Source organism: Guillardia theta, assembly GCF_000315625.1.
Source record: "Guillardia theta CCMP2712 unplaced genomic scaffold GUITHscaffold_23, whole genome shotgun sequence".
Lineage (NCBI taxonomy): Eukaryota > Cryptophyceae > Pyrenomonadales > Geminigeraceae > Guillardia > Guillardia theta.
In genome coordinates, this window is record NW_005434651.1 from 669,239 (window position 1) to 692,217 (window position 22,979).

Below are 22,979 nucleotides of genomic sequence, written 5' to 3' on the forward strand. Positions count from 1 at the left end.
CCACCCACCACTCGGCACCGCCATCATCGACACCTACCTGCACCACCTCGTGCTCTTCGGTGCTGCTTGTCCAGGAACGGTGCCCCGACGAGGTCAGCAGATACTACATCCCTGTACCAGCATCAGCATCTCCTCCTCGCCTCCTCCCTCTCTTCCTCCTCCTCTCCTCGTCCTCTCCGTGTCCCGCTCTCCCTTCTCCTCTCCTCTCCTCTCCTCTCCACGCTTCATCCGTTCTCTTGCTGTTGTTTCTCTCAAGGCTACCTTCCCGCCACCTCGCCGACGTCCATGGGCCCTCCAGCGGCTACTCTACTTGCTCTGCATGGCACCGAGTCACAATGAAGGAGGAGAGGAGCTGGAAGATAGAAGAGAATGTCGACGTGGGAAATAACGAGGAGGAGGAGGAGAAAGGATGGAGTGATGGTGATGATAGAGACGACGTAGGGGAGAAAACGAGAAGTTGGAGCGAATGAGAACGAGCAAAAGGAAGAGGGGCGGAGGAGGGAGGTGGAGACAGAGGCTGGTGCAGGCAGGTGACGATGATGGTGGTGACGGTGGTGGTGGCGGTGGTAATGATGATGATGAGGAAAGACGTTGGGAAGGAGTTCACCTGGTCCACTCCATTCCTCCCCAACTTATTCCTCGTCGGTGCCCCTGCACTCTTCACGGACGTTAGATGCGAAAAACCCTCGTTGCCCCTCAACCCACCCGCTTCACCTCCTCCACTTCAGCCTCCTCCTCTTTCTCCTCCTCCTCCTCCTCCTCCTCCTCCTCCTCCTCCTCCTCCTCCTCCTCCTCCTCCTCCTCCTCTTCCGCCTCCTCCACAGGAGGACTCCTCCTCCTTGTTCTCCTCCTCACCTGCTGCCTCCAGGGAGTTGAAGTTGCTGGATCTGCTCTACTGCGCCGTCAAGCTCTGCACAACTCCTGTCAGCTCCTCTCTTCTCCCACCGCCCTCCTCACCAGCAATCGATTTCATTGCCTCCTGGGACGGGCTGTTTGGGGAGCCGCTGCGAGGAGACTGATGCTCCTCGTTCTCCACGGATGGGGTTCCGACCTTGAGCCCTTTGCTCCTGCGACAGATGAACAAGTCGTCGCCCCCCTCCTCCCTCCTGCCCTTCCTCCCTTGTGCTCTTGCTCCTACCTGATGCCCTCGCTCCTCCTCCTCCTCTTCCTTCTCCTACTCTTGCCCCAAGTTCTTGACACCCTGCTCCTGCCTCCAATTCTACTTCTCGCTCTGTTTCCTCCCCTTTCCCTCCCTCCTGCCGCTCGCTCGCTCCTCCTGCTCCCGCTCCCGCTCCTGCTCCTGCTCCTGCTCCTGCTCCTGCTCCTGCTCCTGCTCCTGCCCCTGCTCCTGCTCCTGCTCCTGCTCCTGCTCCTGCTCCTGCTCCTCTCACCTCACTATGGCTTCAAACGCGAGGGCGCCGGGAGCATGTGCCGCGATCTCCAACGCAGTCTCTCCTGTTGGGGGACGTGACTCTCAGATCTTCCGATCAACAGGAGCTGCTCACCGTAATCGTCTCTGATGTCTGCATTCGCTGCGTGCGCCATGAGAACTTCGGCGCATCTGCCGATGATGTCAGGCTGGAGGAAGTATGGAAGGAGCAGGAGGAAGGGAGCGAGCGCGAGTAGGGAGGGGGAAGGGAGGAATGCGCGAGTGAGGAGGAGGAGGAGTTTGGGTTGGGGGTGGATGGGGAGAGAGGAGAGAGAAGAGGGAGAGAGAAGAGAGAGGAGAGAGAGGAGAGGAGTGGGGAGGAAGTAGGAGTGAGAGGGGGGGGTCCTGTGGGGCAGAGAACAGCAAGCAAAGGAAGGAAAGCAGGAAAAACGAAACGAGAGGCGAAAAAAAATAGAGGATGGCGAGGGAAAAGAATGAAGAGGAGGCGGAGGGAGTGAAGGGAGGAGGAGTTGCAGGAGCAAACGATTTCACCTTCCCAGGTCCAGTAGAGCAGCATGATGCAGAGCAGTTCGGCCCTTGTGGTCGCCAGCATCTTGTACGCAGGTCAGACCATTCGGCTCAACGAGGAGGGGGATGGGGGGGAGGGAAGAAGGAAAGGAGGGACGGGATAGCGCAAGGGAGCGGGGAGAGCTAGTGATGGGACGAGCAATGGAAGGGGAGACTGGAGAAAGGAGGAGGAGGGTAGTGAAAGTTCAGGTGATAGAATGAGAGGGGAGGAGAACTAAAGAGTCGAGAGTGAGGAGGAGAATGTGCGGGAGTGTTGAAAAAGAACGGAGAAGGGAGCAGAAACGAGGACGGAGGAGGAGATGAGATGAGATGAGATGAGATGAGAGGGCGGCGACGTACCTATGTTTGCTCCATTCTGGCACAGCAACTCAATCCCGATGACGAAGTCCGACTTGACGGCCTGAAGGTCCAGAAGAGCTCAGCTTTCCTGCTCGCACAGACTAGGACATCTGCTCTTACCTGCATGAGGCAGGTAGAAGCGTTCTCGTCCATGCTCGCTCCGTTCACATCCGCTCCCTGCAGCACGCGCGTCTCACAAACACCCCCCGAGAGAGACAAGAGGAGGAGACATGTGCGATGCTATCTAGAATCTGAAGGAGGAGTCAGCAAGGAAACAAGAAGGGTAGGGAGGAAAGGGACCTTGACAACGTCCTGCGACCGAACGGCGTTGTAGAGGAGCCCAGTAAGGTCCTGGATCATTCTGCAGGAGGGGATCAACGTGACGTCGTACTTGCAACTCGGTGACCTGTGCTGGTCCGAATGGCGGAAGCCGATGAAAGCTTTCTCGACGTACTTCATGGCTCGTGTCAGTCACCCGCAGCAGGACAGACCTGATGACCTTGCGCCGGATGAAAGCGTCGCGCTCCTCTCTGCGCGACAGGAGGCAGTGAGGGAGGGGAGGAGGCACGAAGGGGGCGGAAGCGTGCGAAAACAATGGGTGAGAATGAGGGAATAAGAGTTCGTCAGTGATGAATAATGTGAGAGCACGACAACGACGGACAGATGTGGAGAGAGGGAGGGAGGGAGGGAGGGAGGGAGCGGGAGGGAGGGAGCCACACAGCGGGGGCCAATACCTTGAGGCAGAGCTCACGATGGCCGCTTCTGTCATGTTGCAGAGGAAGACGGAGTTTGCCTGCCACACTCAGCTCAGCTCAGCTGGACTCCTGCAGGCTCCTTCGCCCACGTCCCCTCACCCTCTCGTTCCCCACAGCAGCCATCATGTCGAGCAAGGAGTCTTCCCATACGTCTAGCGTGAGCGATCGGACCCGCGAGATGTGAACGCCCAAGGCTCTGCCAGCGAAACTCATTCCCTCCCCCTCCCCCTCCGCTACTCGTTTTGCCCCTTGCTCGATGTCCATCGCCATCGCTACTGATTTCACGTTCTCGTCTTCTCTACCCCACATCGCTGCAGCTCGCACTATTGCTAACCGATCTTCTCTGTTCATCTCTTCTCCCTGCTCCTGCTCCTGCTCCTGCTCCTGCTCCTGCTCCTGCTCGTCCTCTCTTCCCGCTACTTCACTGACCTGTGGATGCCGCTGCATTGCATGCAGATCAGGATGCCCAGAGAGACAGACGCCCACTCGGGGTTTGCAGCCCCGCAGTCCGCACAGACCTGTTGAGACTGAGTGCTCGACAGGCAGGCAGGCAGGCAGGCAGGCAGGAGCAGGAGCAGGAGCAGCAGCAGGAGCAGCAACAACATGATCCACCTCGTTCCCTGGTGTCGCTTTCAGCCTTTCGACGCTCTGGTTCAGCACAGTCCCCGACCGAGGGACCTGCGTAACAAATTCAGGAGATGCCTTTCTACTTCTCTCTCCCAACCTGCTCGTCCAACAATTTTCCTGTGGCGTTCTGGATCACCGTCATCCACGCTGCCATCGCTGACTGGTCAAGCCATCCATCAGCAAGTCAGGCAGGCCAACAGCGCGGGGCGAGCTGGGAGGGCAGGGGGAGGTAGTCACGTGGGTCTCAGCTTGAAGTATTCGGGAGGTAGATGGAGAGATCAACTCGAAACAGAAGCGCTCAGAAACATGACGCGCTTCTTTGACAGTGCAGAGCAGAAGGTCAAAGACTGCAGTAGACGTCAATTCAACGGACTCCTTTCCATCTCTGGCTCGCGCGCACTACCATGTTTCGGTGGATCCCTCCAATTCTTGTATAGGAAAAGTTTCCCCGACGAGAGCACGGACCAATACCTAGCTTGCCTGCGTGACCCTGATGAGCCGTGTTGATCAGCAACATGTAGCTCAAGATGCCTGTGGTCATGACGGCTAGCACTTCTATGACGATTGTAGGAACATTTCCCGAGCCAACCGCGCATCTCGTACACTGACGCTAACTTCGAATTCCTGCAAACACCTCATAAAAACATGGAAATCTCAGCAGAGTGGAATGGGGGGACCAAGGATGACAAAAGATCGACAGAAGGGAGATGGAGAAGAGGGGACGGGATGACAGTGAGACGGGGAAGAGGGAGGAGAGGAGGAGTGGAAGATGGAAAGCGGAGAAGCGAGGAGGAGGGAAGGAGGAGAAAATCGTTGTCTTCTCAACATCTTCACCTATTCACATCTCTATTCACATCCCTCCCCGGTTGGTTCATGGCAGGCTTCAACGCCTCATGTTCCTCTATGTGCGAAGTCATCAACTGTAATCATTCTCAGCGCTCCCTGACGAATGTCTTGCGAGCACAAGACCTGCATCCTCATGTGCTGCCGGTCATGCAGCAGCTTCAGATCTTCGTCTGCATTGATGTCCATGACAAACGGGCCGTTCTCGTTCATCAGTGTGTGTCCCCTTTCCAGAAAGGTCACTTGCCCATTCACAACCTCGGAGAAGAAGCCGATAATGCTCTGATGCCTCTTAGAAGCAATGTCCGAGAGCTTGCTAAGGTATTCCACTCTCCTGAGGTCGTACAGGCCACGTCGCCTCATGCCTTCACGATCTGTTTCAAGTTGCAGGTTCATATCAGCGTCTTGGCGTAGTGACAGACTTTTGGACAGGGAGGTGTAGAAGTTGTCCGCAGCCTGATCCAGCTTGCTCCTCAAGTCCTTTGCCTTTTTGATCTCATTGCACAGCTCTTCAAGAGGCAACGTGTACTTCTGTGATATCTGGTTGCTCATCTCCATCATGAGTTGGAAGAACTCATGCAGACACGACGCAACATTCTGCAACGCCGGCACCTTTCCTGCCAGCTCCTCCGCCTTGCTCGCAAAGACTTTTCCGGCCTCCGAGTACTCGAGCCCGGCCTTTGCAAACGCATTCGCCTGCGTTATCAATGTTTTCAGCTCTGTCTTGATAACCTTTGCCTGGCCCTCTAGGTACGCGACTCGTTCATGGAAGATAGGGGTGTCCTCCACCTCTTCCAGCGTCGAGTAGAAAGAGGAGTGGCTCGGGCTAGTCATGCTGAGTCTCTAGATCTCCAACTATTCTGTCTCTTCTCCCTTGAAATCTCTGCTCTCTGCTACGGCTTGCCACCCTGGGAAACCGGACAAATCAGGCTGGGGCAACAATTGGTTCAGGGCGAGAAGAGAGCGGTTGTAGGAGAGAGAGGGTATGATGAGGACAACGTAGATGATACTTGCAGCAAGCAGAGCTCACCTTGAACTTCAGCCTGCATGGCGTCGCCTCTCCCGCCCTCCCTGATGCGCCTGCCGTCCCGCCTTGCGTTCCATTGCTGCCCTGGGCAAACGGACCCCAGAAAGGCTAGAAATTTAAAAAAAACATTTGAAAAAAGAATTTTAAAAAAACTTGAGGTCAAATAATTTACTCAACGCTTCCTGGTACTTAAGGGCTAGGGAATCCCGCAATGTTAGCAGCTGTTCTTCCGCAATGCGCACGTTGAAGGTGCTCCTGCTCCTTGCAGCTGCTCCCGAGGTGAGCGGGAAGGAGGACGGAGTGGTTCTAGGAGACATATGGGATGTTCCCTTCCTCTGTCTCCCCTCCCCCCTCCGCCGCATTCCCCTCCCTTCTCAACACTCGTTTGGTTGTTTTTTTTGGAATTTCCTGTCTACCCTGTGCTACGCTGTAGTTGACGGCATCCAGGTATCTGCATTCTCTTCTTCGCTCGCGGTCCCTCGTCGTGTGTTGACAAGCTCAATCTCCCCAAGCCTGCTACCGCTCAAATCGTATCGAGGAATACACAGTCGAAGTTTTGCTACAATGCAAGGTTGACCTTGTGGTGCAGTCGAGTATGCCTTGTTGTTGACACGCGGTTTAGCCTCCGCATCAAAGCGCTCCTCCTCAACAAGTAATTCAGATGATGGTCATTACCAAAACCTTCTCTTCATTTATGGATCGCTCATGGCCAAGGACGTCATGTATGGTCTTGTAAACCGCGTCCCTGTTTGCCAGCCAGGCGGGCTACTACGCTAGCATGAGAGGCCGACTGACGCTAACTCGCATACAGCTATTCTCTCCGGGTATCATCGTTACTGTTTGCCTTGCCGGCCTTATCCTGGCATCAAAGAACGTGAATCCGGCAGTGTCAAAGGTGAGTTGGAGAAGTATTCTTGCTTTCGATTGCGATGCTGACTGTGAATATCAGGGTTGATCGTTGCCGATCTCTCAGAGGAGGAGTGCCAGATTCTCGACTACTTTGAGGGAGACGAGTATGAAAAGCGTCAGCTGCGGGTGGGAGGAGGTTCAAGTCACACCTGAAGTCTGCTGAGGAGTGTGGCGATCAGGTTCAAGTGTCGAGGGAAGCCATTGAAGTCAGCAGCCCAGGGCTTCTCCCGTGATGGATTGATTTGGCCCTTGCATGTGCTGACTGCATTGTTAGCATGGAAACATATATGCTGAGTGAGGATACGGTCTTGGTGAATGCGTACGTGTACAAGGTGTGGGATACTTTCAAAGCTTGTGATGGGAATGGAGTTGAAGAGTTTGAGCTAGGGTGACGACGATGTCTATGGGACATGGCACATCGAAGATTTTCTGCGATCCAACATCCTGGATGACTACGTCTCTGATTCCAGGTATGAGCTCTCCTTCGCCCTTTCCCATAGCTGACCTGGCCCCTTCCTCGCCGCCGCAAGTATTGTGAGGGAGGATTTCCTAAGATCGAACTCTTAAGGGGAAAAGGAGTGAATCTGGATGTTCCTATCGTTCATAAAAAAGTCATATATCTTGGCACCGGGGAACTTCCGAAATCCACCAAAATTCTGTAAAAAACAAATCGTGAACTGACAGTGTCAGTGTTGCCATGCATGATGCTCTATTCTTACGCGGCGCCGGGCAGCGCCCACGTTGACTAGATGTCGTGGCAGTGGCACGGTGGGCTGCTCAGTACCCGGTGATCGGGCCCTGTCCGGTCTCTCAGTGGCAGTGGCCATGAGGCCCGCAAAAAGGAAGGTGGCACCTCCGGGAAAAAAGTGAAACTTTCATATCCAACTTAAATGGACAACCCGGGTATCGATCCCGGTGCCTCTCGCATGCTAAGCGAGCGCTCTACCATCTGAGCTAGTCGCCCGTATGTACGTGAGGGGGTCCTGACTGATTTTGTTGGAGGTCACGTGCTCACACCCGATATGACCGTGAAGAAAAAGGGAGGTGCAGGGGTCAAGGAGAGGACCTTTGCATTATTTGATAGGGGAAGACTTAGAAAATAAGAGGAGAGGGAGGGGGGTGGTCGATCGGAAAGCAACCGGGGGAACAAAGACCCATGTATTGCGTTGGTGAACTGGTGGGGTGGTGGGAGACACATGGGTAGTCCAGTTTCGTCAGTCACAAAGTAGGGTCATATTGACCTTAAAATAAACGAAAAGTGTGGGTAAGGGGTAGACGAAAAAATTACAACTGGGAGGTGGGGTAGACAATTTCGTTCTAATAAGTACGGTGGGTAGGCAGGGGGCTGGAAGTTATAAAGGTCGCGCTGGAGGAGAAATCCAACCCGAGGGCTATGCTGGTACCCCTGCTGCGAACAGCGGCGGTGGTAGCGGCAGTAGCTGGACAGGTTTCAGCCTTCTCGTCGCCGAAGGCAACGCTGTTCTCTTCTCTCTCTCCTTCCCTCGCCTCGACCAGGAAGATCTGCTCCCGGAGCTTTGTGAGCAGCGGATTCCGCACCCTTGGAAGGATCGGAGGTCTTGGTCTGGCCCTCGCTGCTCCCGTTCGCATGGCATCAGCATCGAGCTTGACCATGTCTGGACGTGTTCTTGACGGCATCACTGCCAAGGACATCGACGGCAACATGGTAGATCTTGGGGCGACTTACGGATCTGTCCCGGCAGTCCTTGTCGTCAACTTGGCCTCGAAATGAGGCTTGACTGACTCCAACTATCGCGAGCTTGTAGAGCTGTCTGGCAAGTACAGCAACGACGAGCTTGTGGTGTTGGGGTTTCCCTGCAACCAATTCGGAGGACAAGAACCTGGAACAGATGCTGAGGTGAAGGCATTTGCTCAAGGCAAATACGGCGCGAAGTTCCCACTTTTCTCGAAGATCGACGTGAACGGTCCCAACGCTCATCCCTTGTACCAGAAGTTGAAGAAGTCTGCTCAGAACAAGACTCTTCTTTCGCTGATGGGGGATGACATCAAGTGGAACTTTGGCAAGTTTCTGATCAGCAACGGTGTGGCGGTCAAGCGCTTCGAACCGACGAGCAACCCGCTCTCGATCGTAGGCGACATCGACTCTGCCATCCAGAAGGCCCAGATCATAGGGCGCTCAAAGTGATGATCAGGGTTGTCAAGGCCTGAGAGAGGACAGTGATGCATCTGATGAAGGCGGATTCTCCATCACAATCTTTGAAGGCGCTTCCTGAAAGTCGCGAGACAGGGTCGTGCCCGAGTAGTGTTCAAGCTCTTCCATTGCAGGAAGGAGGGGCGGAAGACATGATGTGTTGGAGGTCGTTGAAAAGGCGATTTTCCATCTTTTTCTGTATGTACACTAGTTCATCTTGCAAATAAAATCCATAACTATTATTACATCCCATTTTACGTGTCTGCAAACCAAGCAAGTGAGAAAGGACGAGGAATAGAATGACAGGACCCTTTCTCTTCTTGTGGCTCTCGTATCCGTCGAACACTTGCGAAGAGAATGTGTTGTACCTGTGCCAAAACAGTCAAGAGGATTCGATAATCGTCAAGCAAATACTCGTAGACTCGGTATGCTGTCTCCTTCGCCTCCGAGATGGCGGCTGCCACCCTCAGTTGCTGAAAACACTTTCAACTCGCGAGATAGCAACATCGTCAGGATTTTTCACATCCTCATCCATGGAGGTTCCTCCAGCCTTCTTCCGGTTGAGTGCCTGCAATCCAATCTTTCAGTCTGATCCTCCCCCATGCGCTCCCTCCTTACATGTTCCACTGCTTTCCTTTGCTTCTCTTGTGCTCGCTGCAGTCAAGGGGATGAAAACGGCGATTTGTCAGGCTGCAAAGCACAAACCTGCTGCTCCTGTTGCTGCAGAAAAGAAATGTCTTCCTGGGGATGTCCAATCAGGGAAAACGGGCAAGACAACTCATCCGTGTATACTGCAGAGAATTCGTCTGTGATGTTCTTGACTTTCCTGCAGTCTGTTTGTCAACATGGATGCATCCGTCCCTCAAGGCTCAAATCCACACCTCACCAGCCCCCCCGACGGAGGCCCGCCTCGCATCAGCTGCAACTGCATGTCAGTAGGGTTGCGACGAGGTTCTCCCCCACCAGCTGCAAATCCTCCGCTGGAATTGCCGGGACGTTGATCTCCTTCCACTTGTATTTCTTCTGCTTCACTTCATCGGCAGCTTCACCCCCGTCCTCCTCCTCTTGCTCGTCCTTATGGTCTGGAGCTCCTGGCAAGGGCAAGCAGTCAATGGTGGACGTAGTTTGCGAGGGATTCCTGCGACGACCTGATATGGTTGTGACCTTCATCCTTGAGACAGGTTGGCTGTTCACTTCTACCGCGTTCCTGAAGCTGTCTGGCAGGACCTCGTGGTCGTCGGCATTCAGCTTGCTCTCCGTGAAGTCCTGCGCAAAATGGGCCTAAGTGCGAACGGTTTGCTCGTTGCTGGCTCTCTCACTTTCCCTACGAACGACTTCAGGAAATTGTTGCCCTTCCATGATTCATCCATGTTCCCTGGCAGAGAAAGCAACGGATTCTGCTGACTCTGTCAACGGATCAGAAATCAGCTTGCACACTTGCAAACGAAATAACGTGAAAAGAGGTAGCGAGATATGTTGGGAAGAGCCGGAGTGAGGTAGAAGGCAAGGGAACAAACCTGTGTTGACGATTCGTTTCCCATTCTTGCTATCCGATAGATTTATGTGCCGAGAGCTTCGGATTAAGATCTAAGCAAATGACAGATTCAATTCATACACCAGCCATTCCGCAGTCCTCCTGCCTCACACGCTGCCTTCTGCCTACCTGCCTCTTTCCCTCCCTCCTTGCCTGTCTCCCTCCTTGCCTGCCTGCCTGCCTGCCTGCCTGCCTGCCTGTCTACCTGCCTGCATGAATGATCGCCCGGCTATCTCTGCATGACCCCTGTGCCTCTTCCCTCTGCACCGGCGGCATGGTGACCTCCAAACACCAGCCCGCCTCGTCACATGTGTCAAGGCAGAAGCCTGTCGGGCGGTAAATTAGCCCAGGTGTTAATAGACAATTTAGGCAGGATCCGGCTAATCCAGAGAACTGCCATGGCAGGAGAGGAGGGGGGGAGTGGAGCTAGAGGAAGAGGAGGATGAGGAGGAGGAAGAGGATGATGAAGAGGTGTTGGTGGACAAGGGGGAGGGAAACATACAGGTGGGCGCTAGGGAGAACATTGCGCTGGGGATGCCTTATGGATATTTACGATTCTAACTGATTCGTCCAGAGGTAGCCGGAATGAAATCATTCTGATTGACCTTGGGAAAAACCTAAGGGTACATGCCGCAAACAACATCGCGGCACTCGTTAAACTTCGGCATCTATGTACGCCATCTATGCCGCTCGCCGCATGGTCGCTGACAATGCCCCTCCTTGTCGCAGTCCGTTGCTCTGCTCCTCCTCTGCTGCTGCGGGCCATCGTTAGGATCGAGATGCTGTTTGGTCCCCGATTTTCTCAACGAGAATATTGCCCCCGGCCTGGTGCAGTGCCAGCAGGTACGACCGTCATCATCCTCCTCGCCACGAGCTCTTGACGTAAGTATCTCCTCCTTGGCCATGACAGGAGTGCGGCGCTTTCGTGCAGTACGCCACAACGCAATCGTGCATCCTCAATAGCACATGCGAACATGCCATGGCAGACTTCACCACCGCCATGAACCTCGCGGTGAAGGTGAGGAGCGCACCCTCTGCCAGCAAGCGCTTAACATGAACTGACACGTCAATTTGCAGAGGTTGTCCGTCAGCCAGGTTTGCACGTCAGATTTCAGAGTTTGTTTCCCTGGGGTCTCGTGTCTGGGAGGAGAGTGCAATCCTGGACCCAACACCATGTCAATCCCCTGCGAGCTAGCTTTGAGGAGGGCGGTAAGGGCCTGCCAGCGGCCGGGTAGCTGTCTTTCCTGACTGAGGGATCCAGGTTTGCGCTTATCACTTCCCGAGGTGCGTCAACGACTATCTGATCTTCAGCTACGAGGTGCGTCGCGATGTTGATCTCATCTCATAGCGTAATGACGATGACATGGAATCCTCCAGGTTTGTAGGGAGACGTGCGAGGACGTATCGATTTACTGCAACATCACCCTCGATGAAGTGACAGCCCCCTTGCGAATCCCCTGCAGGAGATGATCCTGTGTGCAGGTTGTAAACATCCCACGGTGCACCGACAGGAACTTTGGTTGTACAGGGGGGGCAGGCATGCTGGGGCTGACGAAATGGGCAACTTTGGCAATGTCCATGATTGGTTGGCGAATCACTCACTTGTATATGTAGCATTTTCTGTTGATGTATGTCGTATAGATGTAATGAAGGAATCAATCTCAGAAACCTGAACGAGGAACTTCGATCACGAGTCGAATGATATGCGTGATGCCGAATCGTTACCAGGCTGCTGGCCCGGACTGACTGACGGTGCAAATTTATGGACAACGGGAGAATTCCAGCGGATCGTGAAACTTCATTCAGTCAAACGGCATTTCCCACATCATGAGATCTTCGACGTGCGCACGTGCTTGGTGCCGAAGGTAAGAATGTCGGGGAGGTCTCTGTAGACACTCCCTCGGAACAGAAGGATATCGGAATCGTCTTCCGACATATAGTCTTGCTCACTCTCCGAGTGACCAGAGACGATCCCACGCCTGCTGATCTCGAACAACTTCCTCTTGCTCCTCTGCTCACTATCGCCCTTGATGTATTCCGGCGACCTTGTTCGATGCGGCGTTACCTTTGGACTATAAACAGCAATGAGGTCGATCGGAGCAAGAAACGAACGCGGAATACCTGCAGGATGAAGGGACATCGATGGCAACAGCTCCCTCTGATTTGGAAGAAGGATGGATGTCTTTGTATGTCTGGTGATCATCCTTCCGTTGTGCTCCTTGAGCGCATCCTAACAACCCGTTGCCTTTGTCGCTATGCTCCAAGTTTTCGACCTGTGAAGGCGCTGTCGAGTCTCCATGCGATCCTTGCTCTTTCTCTTTGTTCATCGCAAAACAATCACTCCAAGATGATTCTTAATCTGAAATAAAGATGTCAAAAAGATTCTGTCACAAACACCATAATGGCAGAGAGTAATCCCCTATCAAAAAAATCCTCGAAAGTAGCTACAAACCCCCTTTCCCTTTTTCGTAGTGTTTCATTGTTCAATATGAGATCTTTGGTACCCTCTCAAAACCACATGCTTCATCTTATGGATCCTACCCTGCATTTCCCGCCGAATCCCATAACAGAATTCGAAGCTCCTTTCGTTTTGATTCCAACCTCACCCCCGTCCCCCCAGGATCTATATCCCAGCCAAGCTCACTATCCCTGTCGGACTGGCTTCTTGTCCTTCTGGCCTCATATTCGAATCCTGCCCCTTATCTACTTCCTCCCCCATCGTTGCCTCCTCCCTCGACTCCTCTCGTTCCCGCCATGCCTATCGGGCGCATGAAAAGTAGCGAACTTGTCTGTCCCAATCTCACATCGCCTGAGAAACCACCCCACCACTTGCTTTGCTGACATGAACCCCCATTTTGTACCGGAAAATGGGGGGTGATAGGCAATCTTTACATTTATGGGTGGGTAGTTGCGCCCCTGTACGCTTTTGAAGAAAGTTCTTTTCGGTCACGTACCACAACCACGTACGACCTTCATCCATTACTTAACATACTAACCCGTACTAATTTTGTACCGAAGTTTTGTATCTGATACAAAAATGAGCTCCCTTATGGGGTGTTCTACCCCTACCCCCTCTGAATACCGGAGTTCATCATACTCTAGCACCACCCCTGTTGGTTTTTCGAGTGGCTTTACAAAAGGGGCAGTACGCTCCGAACTCCGCGGCAACTGAAGTGACTCACTGAGTCAGCAGTCGCCGGGCCGCCGCCCGGCCCGGCGGGGGCCGGGCCGGGCCTGGGCCTGAGCTCAGCATTGTCAGGATGAGGGGTCAATGAGTGGTTCTCGCTGTCTTTTCTCTTCTGTTTGCAAACTTCAACCGTGTGACTTTGAGTAAACATGCGTACGGTACGGTAGTCGGTTTGTCAGACTCAGCTCAGCCTGGCACGGTGGCTGGCGGCCCGGACCGGGCCGCCCCGGCCGGGCGGCGAAACTTGAAACTGAGGCTTGAAAAGCGGCAGCACGGCGGGCCGAGCTAGCTAGAAGTCAAGTCACGTCTGAGTGGACTCGGAAATTGACATTTCTGAGAGGCCGGTTGTGAGCTTGCGGCTGTAGAGACATGATGGACCGTCGGACTGATTCATTAGCAACAGTGTTTTTTTTCTTTCAGTTTATTTCCATCCCTCAGTCTCGAGCAGGTCGGTGAAGATTTTCAGCTCGATGGGATTGCCTGGGTCAGCCTGTCAGTCCTGAGGATATGGCTCGGAGAAAGGTACGGTAAGGAGTGCCATGATGATGATGATGATGATGACGATGATGATGATGATGATGATGATGATGATGATGATGATGATGATGATGATGATGATGATGATGATGATGATGATGATGATGATGATGATGATGATGATGATGATGATGATGAGGAGGAGGAGGAGGAGGAGGAGGAGGAGGAGGAGGAGGAGAAGGGGAGAGGAGGAGAAGGGGGGGAGGAAGAATGCAGGAATCATGAATGTCAACGATGGCATGATGGCGAGGACGATGACGAGAAAGATTCAAGAGGAACTTCGGAGGAGGAAGTAGTGGCAGAGGAGATGCTGATGGTATCGATGATGCTTATGATCAAGGAGGAGAAAAGGGGAGAAGAGGGAGGGGGAGGACGAGGTGGTGGTGGAGAACACCCACCAGGCCAGAACCGTGGAGGAATGTTCAACGGCTTGTACCTGGACCACTTCAGTGAGCACAGGCCCCCTCTCCTCTCTCTCTCCTACCAGTATGCTGTGCAAGGCTCGAACCGACCTTGCTGCTCCTTCCCGTCGGGATACACCTGAGAAGTGAGCGGGTCAGGATGGGGGGGAGAGAGCATTCTCCTGCAGGAGCAGCGACCAGCTTGCCCTCCCCATGGACCTGCGAGGTGACTGGTCATCCTCCCCTTTTACAGCTGGAGTCAGGCCTACCTTGCCGTTGACGAACTCCCCGATGAAGTATCGCCCATCCTGAAACAGACGCTTGAGCTCTGCCTGCATCTCCTTCGACCCTCCTCCCTCTGCACCTGCTTACCCCTTGCATCGTCCTACTAGTAGATTCCCTCACTTCTCGCTCCCCCCTCCCTTCCTGTTCCTTACTCACTCTCCCCTCCTCCTCCCTCCTCCCGTCCCCCACCCTTCCGCCCCCTCCTTTCCCTCCCTCCATTCTCCTCCGCACCTCCCACAGGAATGTTCCTTTCCCGTGCGCACGGCCGTCTTCAAACTCCCCCTGCGGTAGAAGGGATAAGACAGCGATGAGCAGCACTGCTTCCTACCTGGTAGATGTCCTTGTTGAGGACGTAAAGCGATTTCTTCCCCTTGCTCGTCAGCGATCCGCGATCGAACCAGCCGGAGTACCTGCGGCCAGACGTCAGAGCAGGGACTTCCTCTTCCTCCCTCTCCGCGCTCTCACTCCTTGCGGAATTTCTTGTCCGGAGGCCAATCGGCAGGAGCGGACCACACGAACTTCCCTTCCCCATGCGCACTGAACGTCCGGCAAGTCAAACCGACCGGAAGGTAGCACAGCAGGCTCCCACCTGCCTTGCACGACCACCCCCTCGTACGTGCTGGAGGAGGGGAACGAGATTGTGGCCTTCCCCTGGGGAAGGAGGGCGAGGGACATGAGATGACGTCATCGTTATCGCAGATCGAACTACCTCTGGATGCCCCATGTGGAACCTGCCCACGAACTGAATTCCGTTCCTGAATCGAACCTGCAGCAAAGGCTGTCACTAGGACGAGCCCCAGCCATGCGCTTCATTACAGTCGCGTGCCCGTGGTGGTATTTGGTCCCATCCTTGTCCTGGAGGTACTCACCGTCGTATCTTGAACCCGCAAGACAGTCACGAGTAGTTACGGGCATCGATCTCATACCTGTACAGGATGTTTCCAAGATCGTCCTTCTGAAACATGAGATCTGCATTGCCGTTAGTTGGCAGCACATAAAATTGAGAGAGCATGAAGGCCTAAAATGTCTAGAGGACCTTGCGGAACTTCTTCGCGGAAGCACCACATTGACTGCAGATTCACGTCAGCCAGCCACCACAGCTGCGGGACGGAGGAAGGTTCTCGATAGTAGCATCCTTACCAGATCTCTGCTCCTGTTCGACAGGATCTCGTACTTGGACAGGCTTTGCTCTGTGGGAGGGATAAAGACTGCAGGCAGGCAAGCTTCGCCGTAAGCAGAACACCGCCTCCTCCCGCCCTCCGCCCTCCGCTCTTCTCCTCCACTCACCGGGGTCGTCCGGGAATTCTTCCTTCAGGTCGCTCAGCTGCTGAACCTACGCAGGAGGATGACTGAGCTCCTGCCCTCATCTCCCACCCGCCATGGCAGCACCTGCTCGCTCAACTTCTGGATGACGGCTTCCTGCCTCTCTCCATCGTACCTTGACATCCAAGTCTGAACCTCGCTTCCTCTTCTCATCCTCCACACTCCAACCTGTCGTCGTGGTACGTGAAGGTGTTGAGCCCCTCCCCACCAACGGAGGAAGCTGCTGCCGTCAGCTGCCGCAATCGCAACTCACGAGGGTCTCACCCGCAGCCAGCATGCCTAGCTTCGGCGATTCCTCCTCGCCATTGGATGCTGAGGACCCTGGCCTGGACGAGACAGTGCCCTTCTTGGACAGCACAGAGCTCCTCCTCCTTCGGCGAGTAGCGTTCGCCCCTGCACCCTTCTCCTTCTCCGCATCCTCTTCATGAATTTCTCCCACGCTGAAGCCCATCGTGGGAGAGCAGGGGGTCAAGGGATCGTCAGCAAGGGTGCTTCATCGTTTCCTGCTCCGTCCTCGTGGCCTGATGCACCTGCAACATGACAGCAGCGCATGTCAGACCCGAAATTCGACAGGAGAAGGAGAAAGAAGGCAGGGAGGAGGAGAAAGACAACAAGGATGAGGGCAAAGACTATGACCAACAGGAGCAAGATAACGAGGAGGGGGTCGATGAAGGAGAGAAATAGGTGCTAGGAAGCATCGGTTTGCAAGACCAGTTGGCGGGATCAGAGTCATCCTTTGTCGAGGGAGAAGAAGGCAGAGAAGGGGGAGGTGGATGAGAAGTGGAGGCAAGTGAGGGAGTTTGAGCTAGAGCAGCAGCGGGATCATGATGAAGATCAGGAGCAGGAGCAGGAGCAGGTGCAGGTGCAGGTGCAGGAGCAGGAGCAGGAGCAGGAGCAGGAGCAGGTGCATGTGCAGGTGCAGGATCAACAAGATTGTCAGCGTGAAGACTCTGACGGCAGGGTCAGGGTCAGGGTCAGGGTCAGGGTCAGGAGCAGGGTCAGGGTCAGGAGCAGGGTCAGGGTCAGGGTCAGGGTCAGGGTCAGGAGCAGGAGCAGGAGCAGGAATCTAGGACTAGGCAGTTGAATGTTTTATACCTGTTATGAAATAATTGTATAATTATATCATTTATGGGGTTGGTTATACAAAACAACTCATAATCTCATAATCTTAAGCGCCCGATCGCTCCGACCATCGCAAGGACCTGGTTTGGGAGGAGAAACAAGGAGAGAGGAAGGGAGAGGAAGGGAGAGGAAGGGAGAGGAAGGGAGATAAGCTGCAACACGAGCATCGAAGTATGACATACATAACATGCTGTCTTCCCCTCGGTTTGGTGTAGCACAGATATGATCTGGATCAGAACAACGAGGATACAAGACCCGCTAAATTGCTTGGTTTCTCCTCCTCGCACAGGGGATGAGATCTAGCACTTGTGAGCCGTTCGTCTGAGTACAGGGGATTGCCGAAAACATGGCGAGTGGCCTGAGGCTGGCGAGCATTCTTGTGTTCATTTCGCTCTGCACATGTGGAGAAGGAGCAGAAGACGAGCTCAAGTGCAGGATCGAGTTCCTGGAGCCTTCCATGGGGCAGGTAGTGCAGAATGAGGACGCAGTCTTGGAGTACCAGCTCGTGGACTGTGTCGGATTCTCGGAAGAGGAGAGTGTTGTGGTTGAGCTGGATGGACGAGAGGTGGCGCGGTTCGCTGCTCCTGCCATGAGCGTCTCGTTGCGATCCATACTTGCCGGGCACCACAGCCTCTTCCTCCAGATCCAGCCCTGCAGCGCCTGCGCGTTCAGCGTGAACGGGTCGGTCTTCTTCACGACCAGGATCGCGTCAAGTGCGATGATGGATCGCCAAGTGCTCGCTATGGTAGAGGAGCGGACCTTGCGGCAGTATTTTCTGCTGTCCTCGCAACGACCCTCGCATGCCGTCCAGCTGACGGCGGAGCCTCGGAACGGGTCGCCGCATCATGTTCGGACTTCGGAATCGATGGGCCTTGAGAGCATGCTGGCGCTCGGGAGACTTGTGTTTGCGATGGGGGACCTCTCAGAGGCGATCGTCTTGCTGCACTCAGCTACCTCGAGGATATTGAACGGGTCCCAGTCGCGGGAAGGAGAGGAGTTGTTGGAGACTTGCATACACTACCATCAAGCTCTTGTCATGATAATGTATGCTGAGAAGCAAGGGAGGCCAGTGACAGTCGAAGAGGCATGCCGGCATCACTTGTCGATCACCTGGCCGCTTCCTCGAGGGAGCGCCAAACACCTTGAGGAGGAGCGCGTCGGGTTCGAGGACATGGCATACGGAGTGGTCTCAGGGCAGAAGCTGTACCATACGAGGGCGAGGGCAGTCGCCGAGACCTGGTGAGTGGAGGTGAACGAATCAAGTTGCGTGTGAGCCGGCGAGCAGGATGGGGATGGGGATTGATGGCCACATCTACGGAGAGGTAGAGGAGCAGATGAAGATTTCAAGGTGCAGAGACAAGACAAGCTGTGAAGAATCGCTCTTCACCATCCTCAGGGTAAGGATGCCGGCACTGAAAAATCGTTCGCCAGGATGAGATCTCCAACAGGTTCCGATCCCTGAGGGCAGCAACAAAGAATGGCTAGAGGCTCTAACGCTCGCAGACAACTTCTTCTCCTCCGTCCCCAAGGTGCGAGGACTGGTTACCTCCCAAGTGCCCGCTCATGTTTACTTCCTGCTACCCTTGCGAGCAGTTCGTCCTTGCGCTGGTGGATCTCCTTGTGAAGTATCCCCACAAGAAATGGTTCTACCTTGCCGGCTGCGACACGTTCATCCTCCCCAGAAACGTTGGGAAGGCTGTGCAGGTCAGCGACCTTTCCTCCTTCCCCAACCCCCTACAGTCCAACACCACTATCCCCTTCACCGCATCCTCTTCTTCTTCCTCGTCAGCTGCCACCTCCTCCCCCTTCCTCTTCGCCTTCCCCTCTTCAGGTTCTCCTCACGCTACCCAGGGGTTGGATGAGAACGAGCTGGTCTTCGTCGGTGGTCATGCCGGGATGCATTTCGGCACTTTGTTTCTGAGCGGTTCCAAATCGTTTTCTGTGCCCCTTGCTCTCCCTCAGCTCACCCATCCTCCTCCCTATCTTCTCCCTCGTGTTTCTTTCATTCTCACATCCTCGGATCTCAACAGGAGGGAGCGGACTCATCTTCTCAAGGGCCCTGGCCCACAAGATCGCTCAAGATGCCTCCTTCCTCCTCCGAAGTTGGATGGAGAAGGACGGCCCTCGCTTCCGCTGCACCCCCTGCGCCGACGTCGCCTTCGTGCATTTCTCCCGCATCCTTCAGGGCAAGATGGTCGAGCGGCCATGTTTCTATGCATTCTGGCCCCAGTATTACATCAGCGAGGAGGACGGAGAAGTCGTGTGGCCTTGGGATGTAATCCTCCTCGTCTTCGCCTCTCCTCCTCCTTGACCCGGTGCCAGCAGGAGGCTGAGGAGGCGACTTCGGACGAGCGCGTAAGAGCGTTCTTGTCCTCTTGCAGTCGCATCTCAGTCAAACGAGGAGGGCTGGGCGTAGCAGCGAGTAAGTGGTGAGTGACCAGTGCAGACCAAATGCATCTGGTTTCCCTCCTCTTCCCATCCCCCCTCGCCTCCTCCTCCTCCTCTTCCTCCTCCTCTTCCTCGTCATCATGCCTACCACCACCAACACCTCCTCCTGGTCCATCCCCGTTGACCATCATCACGGCAGGTGGGGGAGGACCAACGAAAAGTGCGAGGAACCTGTTGCCTTTCACTATCTACAACCTAGAGCCATGCGCATCTTGCACGCGCACTGGAATCGTTAACGATGGGCAGGAGAAACCCGTCAGGGGGAGATCGCCAGCCAGCAGCAGCCCCTCCGCTCGCTAGCGATCCAGATTCCTCCTCCTCCCCTTCCATCCCGTGGCAGTGGGAGCTTGAGAGGTGGTCAAATAAAGCTCTTTCAAGACTCGAGGACGTCTGCTGAGGATCATCAGAGCCCGTCTCATTCGGCAACCTTCACTCACACAAGCGCTATCCTTCCGATGACCCGCTTCTGGTCTGCCGCGTCCCACGCATGCGAAGTCGAGCTCGAGTTCGTCCGCGCTGTGCTCCATCCCCTCGCAGAGATCACCTGCTCATGCATGACGCCTGGTCTCACTGTCCTCGGCGTCTCTGGGTGAGGACGCTGGCTGGACTTCTTGTCAGAGCACGGACTCAAAAAGGCGCAGGTACCTCCCCCGCGTCGTCAGAGGAATCCCATGCCGAATCCCTGCAACAATGAGGATCAAGACGAGCTCTCAGATCGTTGCTGGTCAGCATCCGACCATTTCTAGGAGTCCTCAGCCAGATTTCGTCCCTGTTGAACCTGCGCAGCAAGAACCAGGGGTCAAGAGCCCCTCCATGTAAACATCGGGGAGCCCGACGGGTCACCTTGGAGCTAGCGGGATGTTGAAATCCTCCTCTCTTCGCAGCAGCTTCAACCGCAATGGAGGTACCTTCACCTTTGTGCATCCTGGTCTTCCTACCACTCCCGCTCCGCCTTCTCCCGCTCCCGTTCCTGCTCCAGCTTGCATTTCAGATGGGCAAGAGCGGCTATCGTTAAATCTCAGTCACTGAGGCCATAGGCCGGGCGGCGGCCCGCGGCGGGCTGCGCTCCGACCGTCCGGGCCGAGTACCCGCCGGGGCCCGACTCGGCGAGTCCGCCCGGTCGGGACTCCCGGCGGCCCGGGCCGCGCGGTGCCCGGGCCCGGCCCGGCCCGGTCATCGGTGCCAGCCCCCAACTTGACTTGGCCCCGGACTCAAGAACTGATCGTCAAGTGTGCAGCCTCGTCACTGACAGAGTCCGACGGTCATTCCCAGTGGACTCCTGAATGAATGACATGATACTACTCGCCGACAGGCCCGAGGACTATGGCATGATAGTCTGGTGATGAGACAGGGTATTATTTTGATAGTTCAATGCTGTCATGATGCTGTCGGAAACACTGGAGATCATGTCGTGAAGGGGCTGAGACTCTTACGTAAGCAATTGAAATACTTCGATAAGTATTCCGTTCCACAATTTGTCAGTATGCTCTCAAAGGAGTCAACCATAACAAAATCAATCAAGTTCAGGTACTTCGCTTTCATGTTTCATTACTCGTGAAAAGGCTGGAGGTCAAACAATTATGTATATCTGGGATGGAATCAATAATTAGAGTGCAAGATGGCTGTTGGATTCGAGAAGACTGCGAGTTTTTCACGAGCGGACACCTCAAGTCGCGAAAGAGCAATAAGCAGTGATAGCAACACCTACGGCGATCAAGGCCACCACTGGAATGAACCAAACCATCTGTGGGAACTCCGTCGATGGATGTTCGTTGCCTCCCTCCATGCCATTGCTTCCTATCAGCTTTTTCCTGTGAAGAAGAACAGAAGATGTCACAAACCTGAGAACACTACAGAACAAACGATCATTGCTCACCAGAAACCGGCTCTTGCATCGTCATCGTCATCGTCGTCATCATCACTGCCATCATCCTTCTTCTCTGCTTTCGGTGCTGTTGGAGCTTCTGCAGCGGAGGTCGAGTTCGCAGACTCTGCCGTTCCTGTGCTGTTCTGTTGAAGCTCCGAGGTACCCATGGCAATGTGGTTGAGATGATGAAGCTTGATATCCTGCATCTTAGCATGGTCTGTCCTCTTGAACGCGAGCCTCAGCTCTGCCTGTGACTTTGCCGTCTTCGCTCCTCCTGTTGAGGCTGCCGCTGCCATCGCACATAGCAGTAGCAGCGCTCCTCCAACTATCGCAACTGCCCGCATTGCCCGAATCTGTCCCGAAATAGGTCTTCACCCACCCCAGTCAAAGGCGAACCCAATGATCCAGTACCCCACCAAATCCTTTCCACCACCCCACAATACCCTGAAAAGATACAAATAGAGCAGTACCCCACCCCCTTCTTGACACTCGTCTTTATCCTTTAATCGACAAAAGGACTCCCGAAGGAGTCCTGGACCAGCATGACAGGGGTCGTTGATAGGTTTCAATCACCCATCCAATGGGGCTGTATGAGGGTCTTAAAAAAGAAAAAAAATTCTTCCCGCCTCCGACGGAAAGTTTGTGGCACTGCTCGTTTCATCTTCCCGCCATTACAGAGTTTGCGGTCCGACAATAACATGGTTTCGCCAGACTAACATACTATAACATGCCGAGGAAGAGAAAACGAATTACAGATGATTCAGACAACGGTCAAGAAATAAGTTATTCAAAACCATTCACGAGAGTCGTCAAATGTGGGTTATACTCGAGACTCAAGGTAGAGAACAGATCGATTTTAGACGTGATCGACAGATGGGTATTACATATCAGTCAGATCACATCAAGAGGCAGTATGATATTCAACTGTTTTCTGATATGGGGCAGGGATACAGGGAATTTACGATATGTAGTAGATGAAATCAAGAGAGCCAAATCGACCTTTTTCTGGAATGTTTTTACACTTGGAATGGAACAACATAGCCGTACAGATAACAAGTATCCAACTCTACAACGTTTCTGGTCAGAGAAAAGACATCTTTTCGTTGATTTATGTAGAATTCGAGGAGACTCGCAAGCTATTGTATTCGCTGCAAATCAATATGGAACGAATTTCTACCAAGACCTGAAAGCAAATTTTACAAACCGATTGGAAAAGTTCATTGCCGAATTCTGCAAAGGAGAGTTACATATTAACCATCAGCAAGAAATCGAAGACGTGAAGAATGTATTGTTTCAAAGGAAAGATTACGAGTTGAAGACAGAAGTGTTTAACAGGAATAATTCACAGCAGATAGGAACCTTCATCGACCATATGAAACAACTAATTGGATTATCGGGGGACGAAGATCTTTTTAGTTTCAAATATGACAAATTTGATCATAGGTTGCAGAAAAATCTGTTTGAGATAATCGAGACACACATGTTCATGTTGAAGTTCTTCGAAGATCGTGGTCTCTCGAAAAAAACATTCAAGGCAGCACCAATGTCGAAATTCGGCAGAAAACATCTAACAATCGATAATGATGTGATGTATTACATTTTGAAAGAAGCGAACAGTTTGAAACCGGGAGAAGATAAAAAATCGTTC

At 53.9% G+C, this 22,979-nt stretch overlaps 8 protein-coding genes and 1 non-coding gene across 9 annotated transcripts; 3 read left to right on the top strand and 6 right to left on the bottom strand.

The window, feature by feature from the left end:
* Window positions 1-851: 851 nt before the first annotated feature.
* Window positions 852-5,355, bottom strand: GUITHDRAFT_106218 (hypothetical protein; the record flags this gene model as incomplete). The annotated part of the gene is made up of 19 exons (XM_005835065.1): window positions 852-910; window positions 958-1,067; window positions 1,392-1,455; window positions 1,506-1,561; window positions 1,922-1,982; window positions 2,297-2,357; window positions 2,417-2,473; window positions 2,597-2,657; window positions 2,703-2,749; window positions 2,796-2,826; window positions 3,031-3,089; window positions 3,151-3,247; window positions 3,481-3,569; window positions 3,664-3,729; window positions 3,776-3,834; window positions 4,150-4,209; window positions 4,268-4,302; window positions 4,513-4,598; window positions 4,648-5,355. The coding sequence occupies 19 exons, from the start codon at window positions 5,353-5,355 to the stop codon at window positions 852-854; spliced, it is 1,866 nt and encodes a 621-aa protein (XP_005835122.1).
* An 898-nt stretch (window positions 5,356-6,253) lies between these two features.
* On the top strand, window positions 6,254-8,621 carry GUITHDRAFT_106219 (hypothetical protein; the record flags this gene model as incomplete). The annotated part of the gene is made up of 8 exons (XM_005835066.1): window positions 6,254-6,275; window positions 6,360-6,443; window positions 6,498-6,583; window positions 6,637-6,686; window positions 6,732-6,789; window positions 6,845-6,927; window positions 8,003-8,141; window positions 8,256-8,621. The coding sequence occupies 8 exons, from the start codon at window positions 6,254-6,256 to the stop codon at window positions 8,619-8,621; spliced, it is 888 nt and encodes a 295-aa protein (XP_005835123.1).
* On the bottom strand, window positions 7,349-7,421 carry GUITHDRAFT_t45. Its single transcript has one exon. It is a non-coding gene; the product is annotated as a tRNA-Ala (tRNA).
* Window positions 8,622-8,868: 247 nt separating the features above from the next.
* GUITHDRAFT_151936 (hypothetical protein) lies at window positions 8,869-9,997 on the bottom strand (the record flags this gene model as incomplete). Its single annotated transcript, XM_005835067.1, has 11 exons — window positions 8,869-8,889; window positions 8,937-8,995; window positions 9,042-9,100; window positions 9,151-9,195; window positions 9,246-9,281; window positions 9,333-9,368; window positions 9,420-9,453; window positions 9,509-9,546; window positions 9,591-9,718; window positions 9,776-9,893; window positions 9,947-9,997. 11 exons carry the CDS (start codon window positions 9,995-9,997, stop codon window positions 8,882-8,884), a joined length of 612 nt encoding a protein of 203 aa, XP_005835124.1. The 3' UTR covers window positions 8,869-8,881.
* Window positions 9,998-10,871: 874 nt separating this feature from the next.
* Window positions 10,872-11,775, top strand: GUITHDRAFT_137081 (hypothetical protein; the record flags this gene model as incomplete). Its single annotated transcript, XM_005835068.1, has 6 exons — window positions 10,872-11,004; window positions 11,148-11,179; window positions 11,239-11,370; window positions 11,423-11,479; window positions 11,539-11,595; window positions 11,644-11,775. The coding sequence occupies 6 exons, from the start codon at window positions 10,872-10,874 to the stop codon at window positions 11,773-11,775; spliced, it is 543 nt and encodes a 180-aa protein (XP_005835125.1).
* Window positions 11,776-11,986: 211 nt separating this feature from the next.
* Window positions 11,987-12,488, bottom strand: GUITHDRAFT_106222 (hypothetical protein; the record flags this gene model as incomplete). Its single annotated transcript, XM_005835069.1, has 2 exons — window positions 11,987-12,233; window positions 12,283-12,488. The coding sequence occupies 2 exons, from the start codon at window positions 12,486-12,488 to the stop codon at window positions 11,987-11,989; spliced, it is 453 nt and encodes a 150-aa protein (XP_005835126.1).
* A 1,877-nt stretch (window positions 12,489-14,365) lies between these two features.
* Window positions 14,366-16,352, bottom strand: GUITHDRAFT_162542 (hypothetical protein; the record flags this gene model as incomplete). Its single annotated transcript, XM_005835070.1, has 15 exons — window positions 16,159-16,352; window positions 16,063-16,114; window positions 15,961-16,009; window positions 15,859-15,904; window positions 15,712-15,779; window positions 15,608-15,641; window positions 15,498-15,540; window positions 15,388-15,448; window positions 15,281-15,337; window positions 15,161-15,222; window positions 15,037-15,108; window positions 14,900-14,981; window positions 14,803-14,853; window positions 14,556-14,594; window positions 14,366-14,425 (listed from the first exon to the last, which is right to left on the bottom strand). Exons 1-15 carry the CDS (start codon window positions 16,343-16,345, stop codon window positions 14,366-14,368), a joined length of 963 nt encoding a protein of 320 aa, XP_005835127.1. The 5' UTR covers window positions 16,346-16,352.
* Window positions 16,353-17,362: 1,010 nt separating this feature from the next.
* GUITHDRAFT_106224 (hypothetical protein) lies at window positions 17,363-20,283 on the top strand (the record flags this gene model as incomplete). The annotated part of the gene is made up of 9 exons (XM_005835071.1): window positions 17,363-18,255; window positions 18,302-18,413; window positions 18,465-18,557; window positions 18,610-18,720; window positions 18,868-18,940; window positions 19,047-19,291; window positions 19,342-19,438; window positions 19,711-20,053; window positions 20,106-20,283. The coding sequence occupies 9 exons, from the start codon at window positions 17,363-17,365 to the stop codon at window positions 20,281-20,283; spliced, it is 2,145 nt and encodes a 714-aa protein (XP_005835128.1).
* Window positions 20,284-20,997: 714 nt separating this feature from the next.
* GUITHDRAFT_162543 (hypothetical protein) lies at window positions 20,998-21,691 on the bottom strand. The gene is made up of 2 exons (XM_005835072.1): window positions 21,341-21,691; window positions 20,998-21,275 (listed from the first exon to the last, which is right to left on the bottom strand). The coding sequence occupies exons 1-2, from the start codon at window positions 21,673-21,675 to the stop codon at window positions 21,131-21,133; spliced, it is 480 nt and encodes a 159-aa protein (XP_005835129.1). The 5' UTR covers window positions 21,676-21,691; the 3' UTR covers window positions 20,998-21,130.
* Window positions 21,692-22,979: the final 1,288 nt, after the last annotated feature.

Excerpts from the sequence above, each read along its gene's own strand:
- GUITHDRAFT_162543 (XM_005835072.1), bottom strand. The coding sequence starts at position 21,675 with ATGCGGGCAGTTGCGATAGTTGGAGGAGCGCTGCTACTGCTATGTGCG. Across the intron at positions 21,276-21,340 it reads GATGCAAGAGCCGGTTTCTG|GAAAAAGCTGATAGGAAGCA; the intron begins GTGAGCAATGAT and ends TCTTCTTCACAG.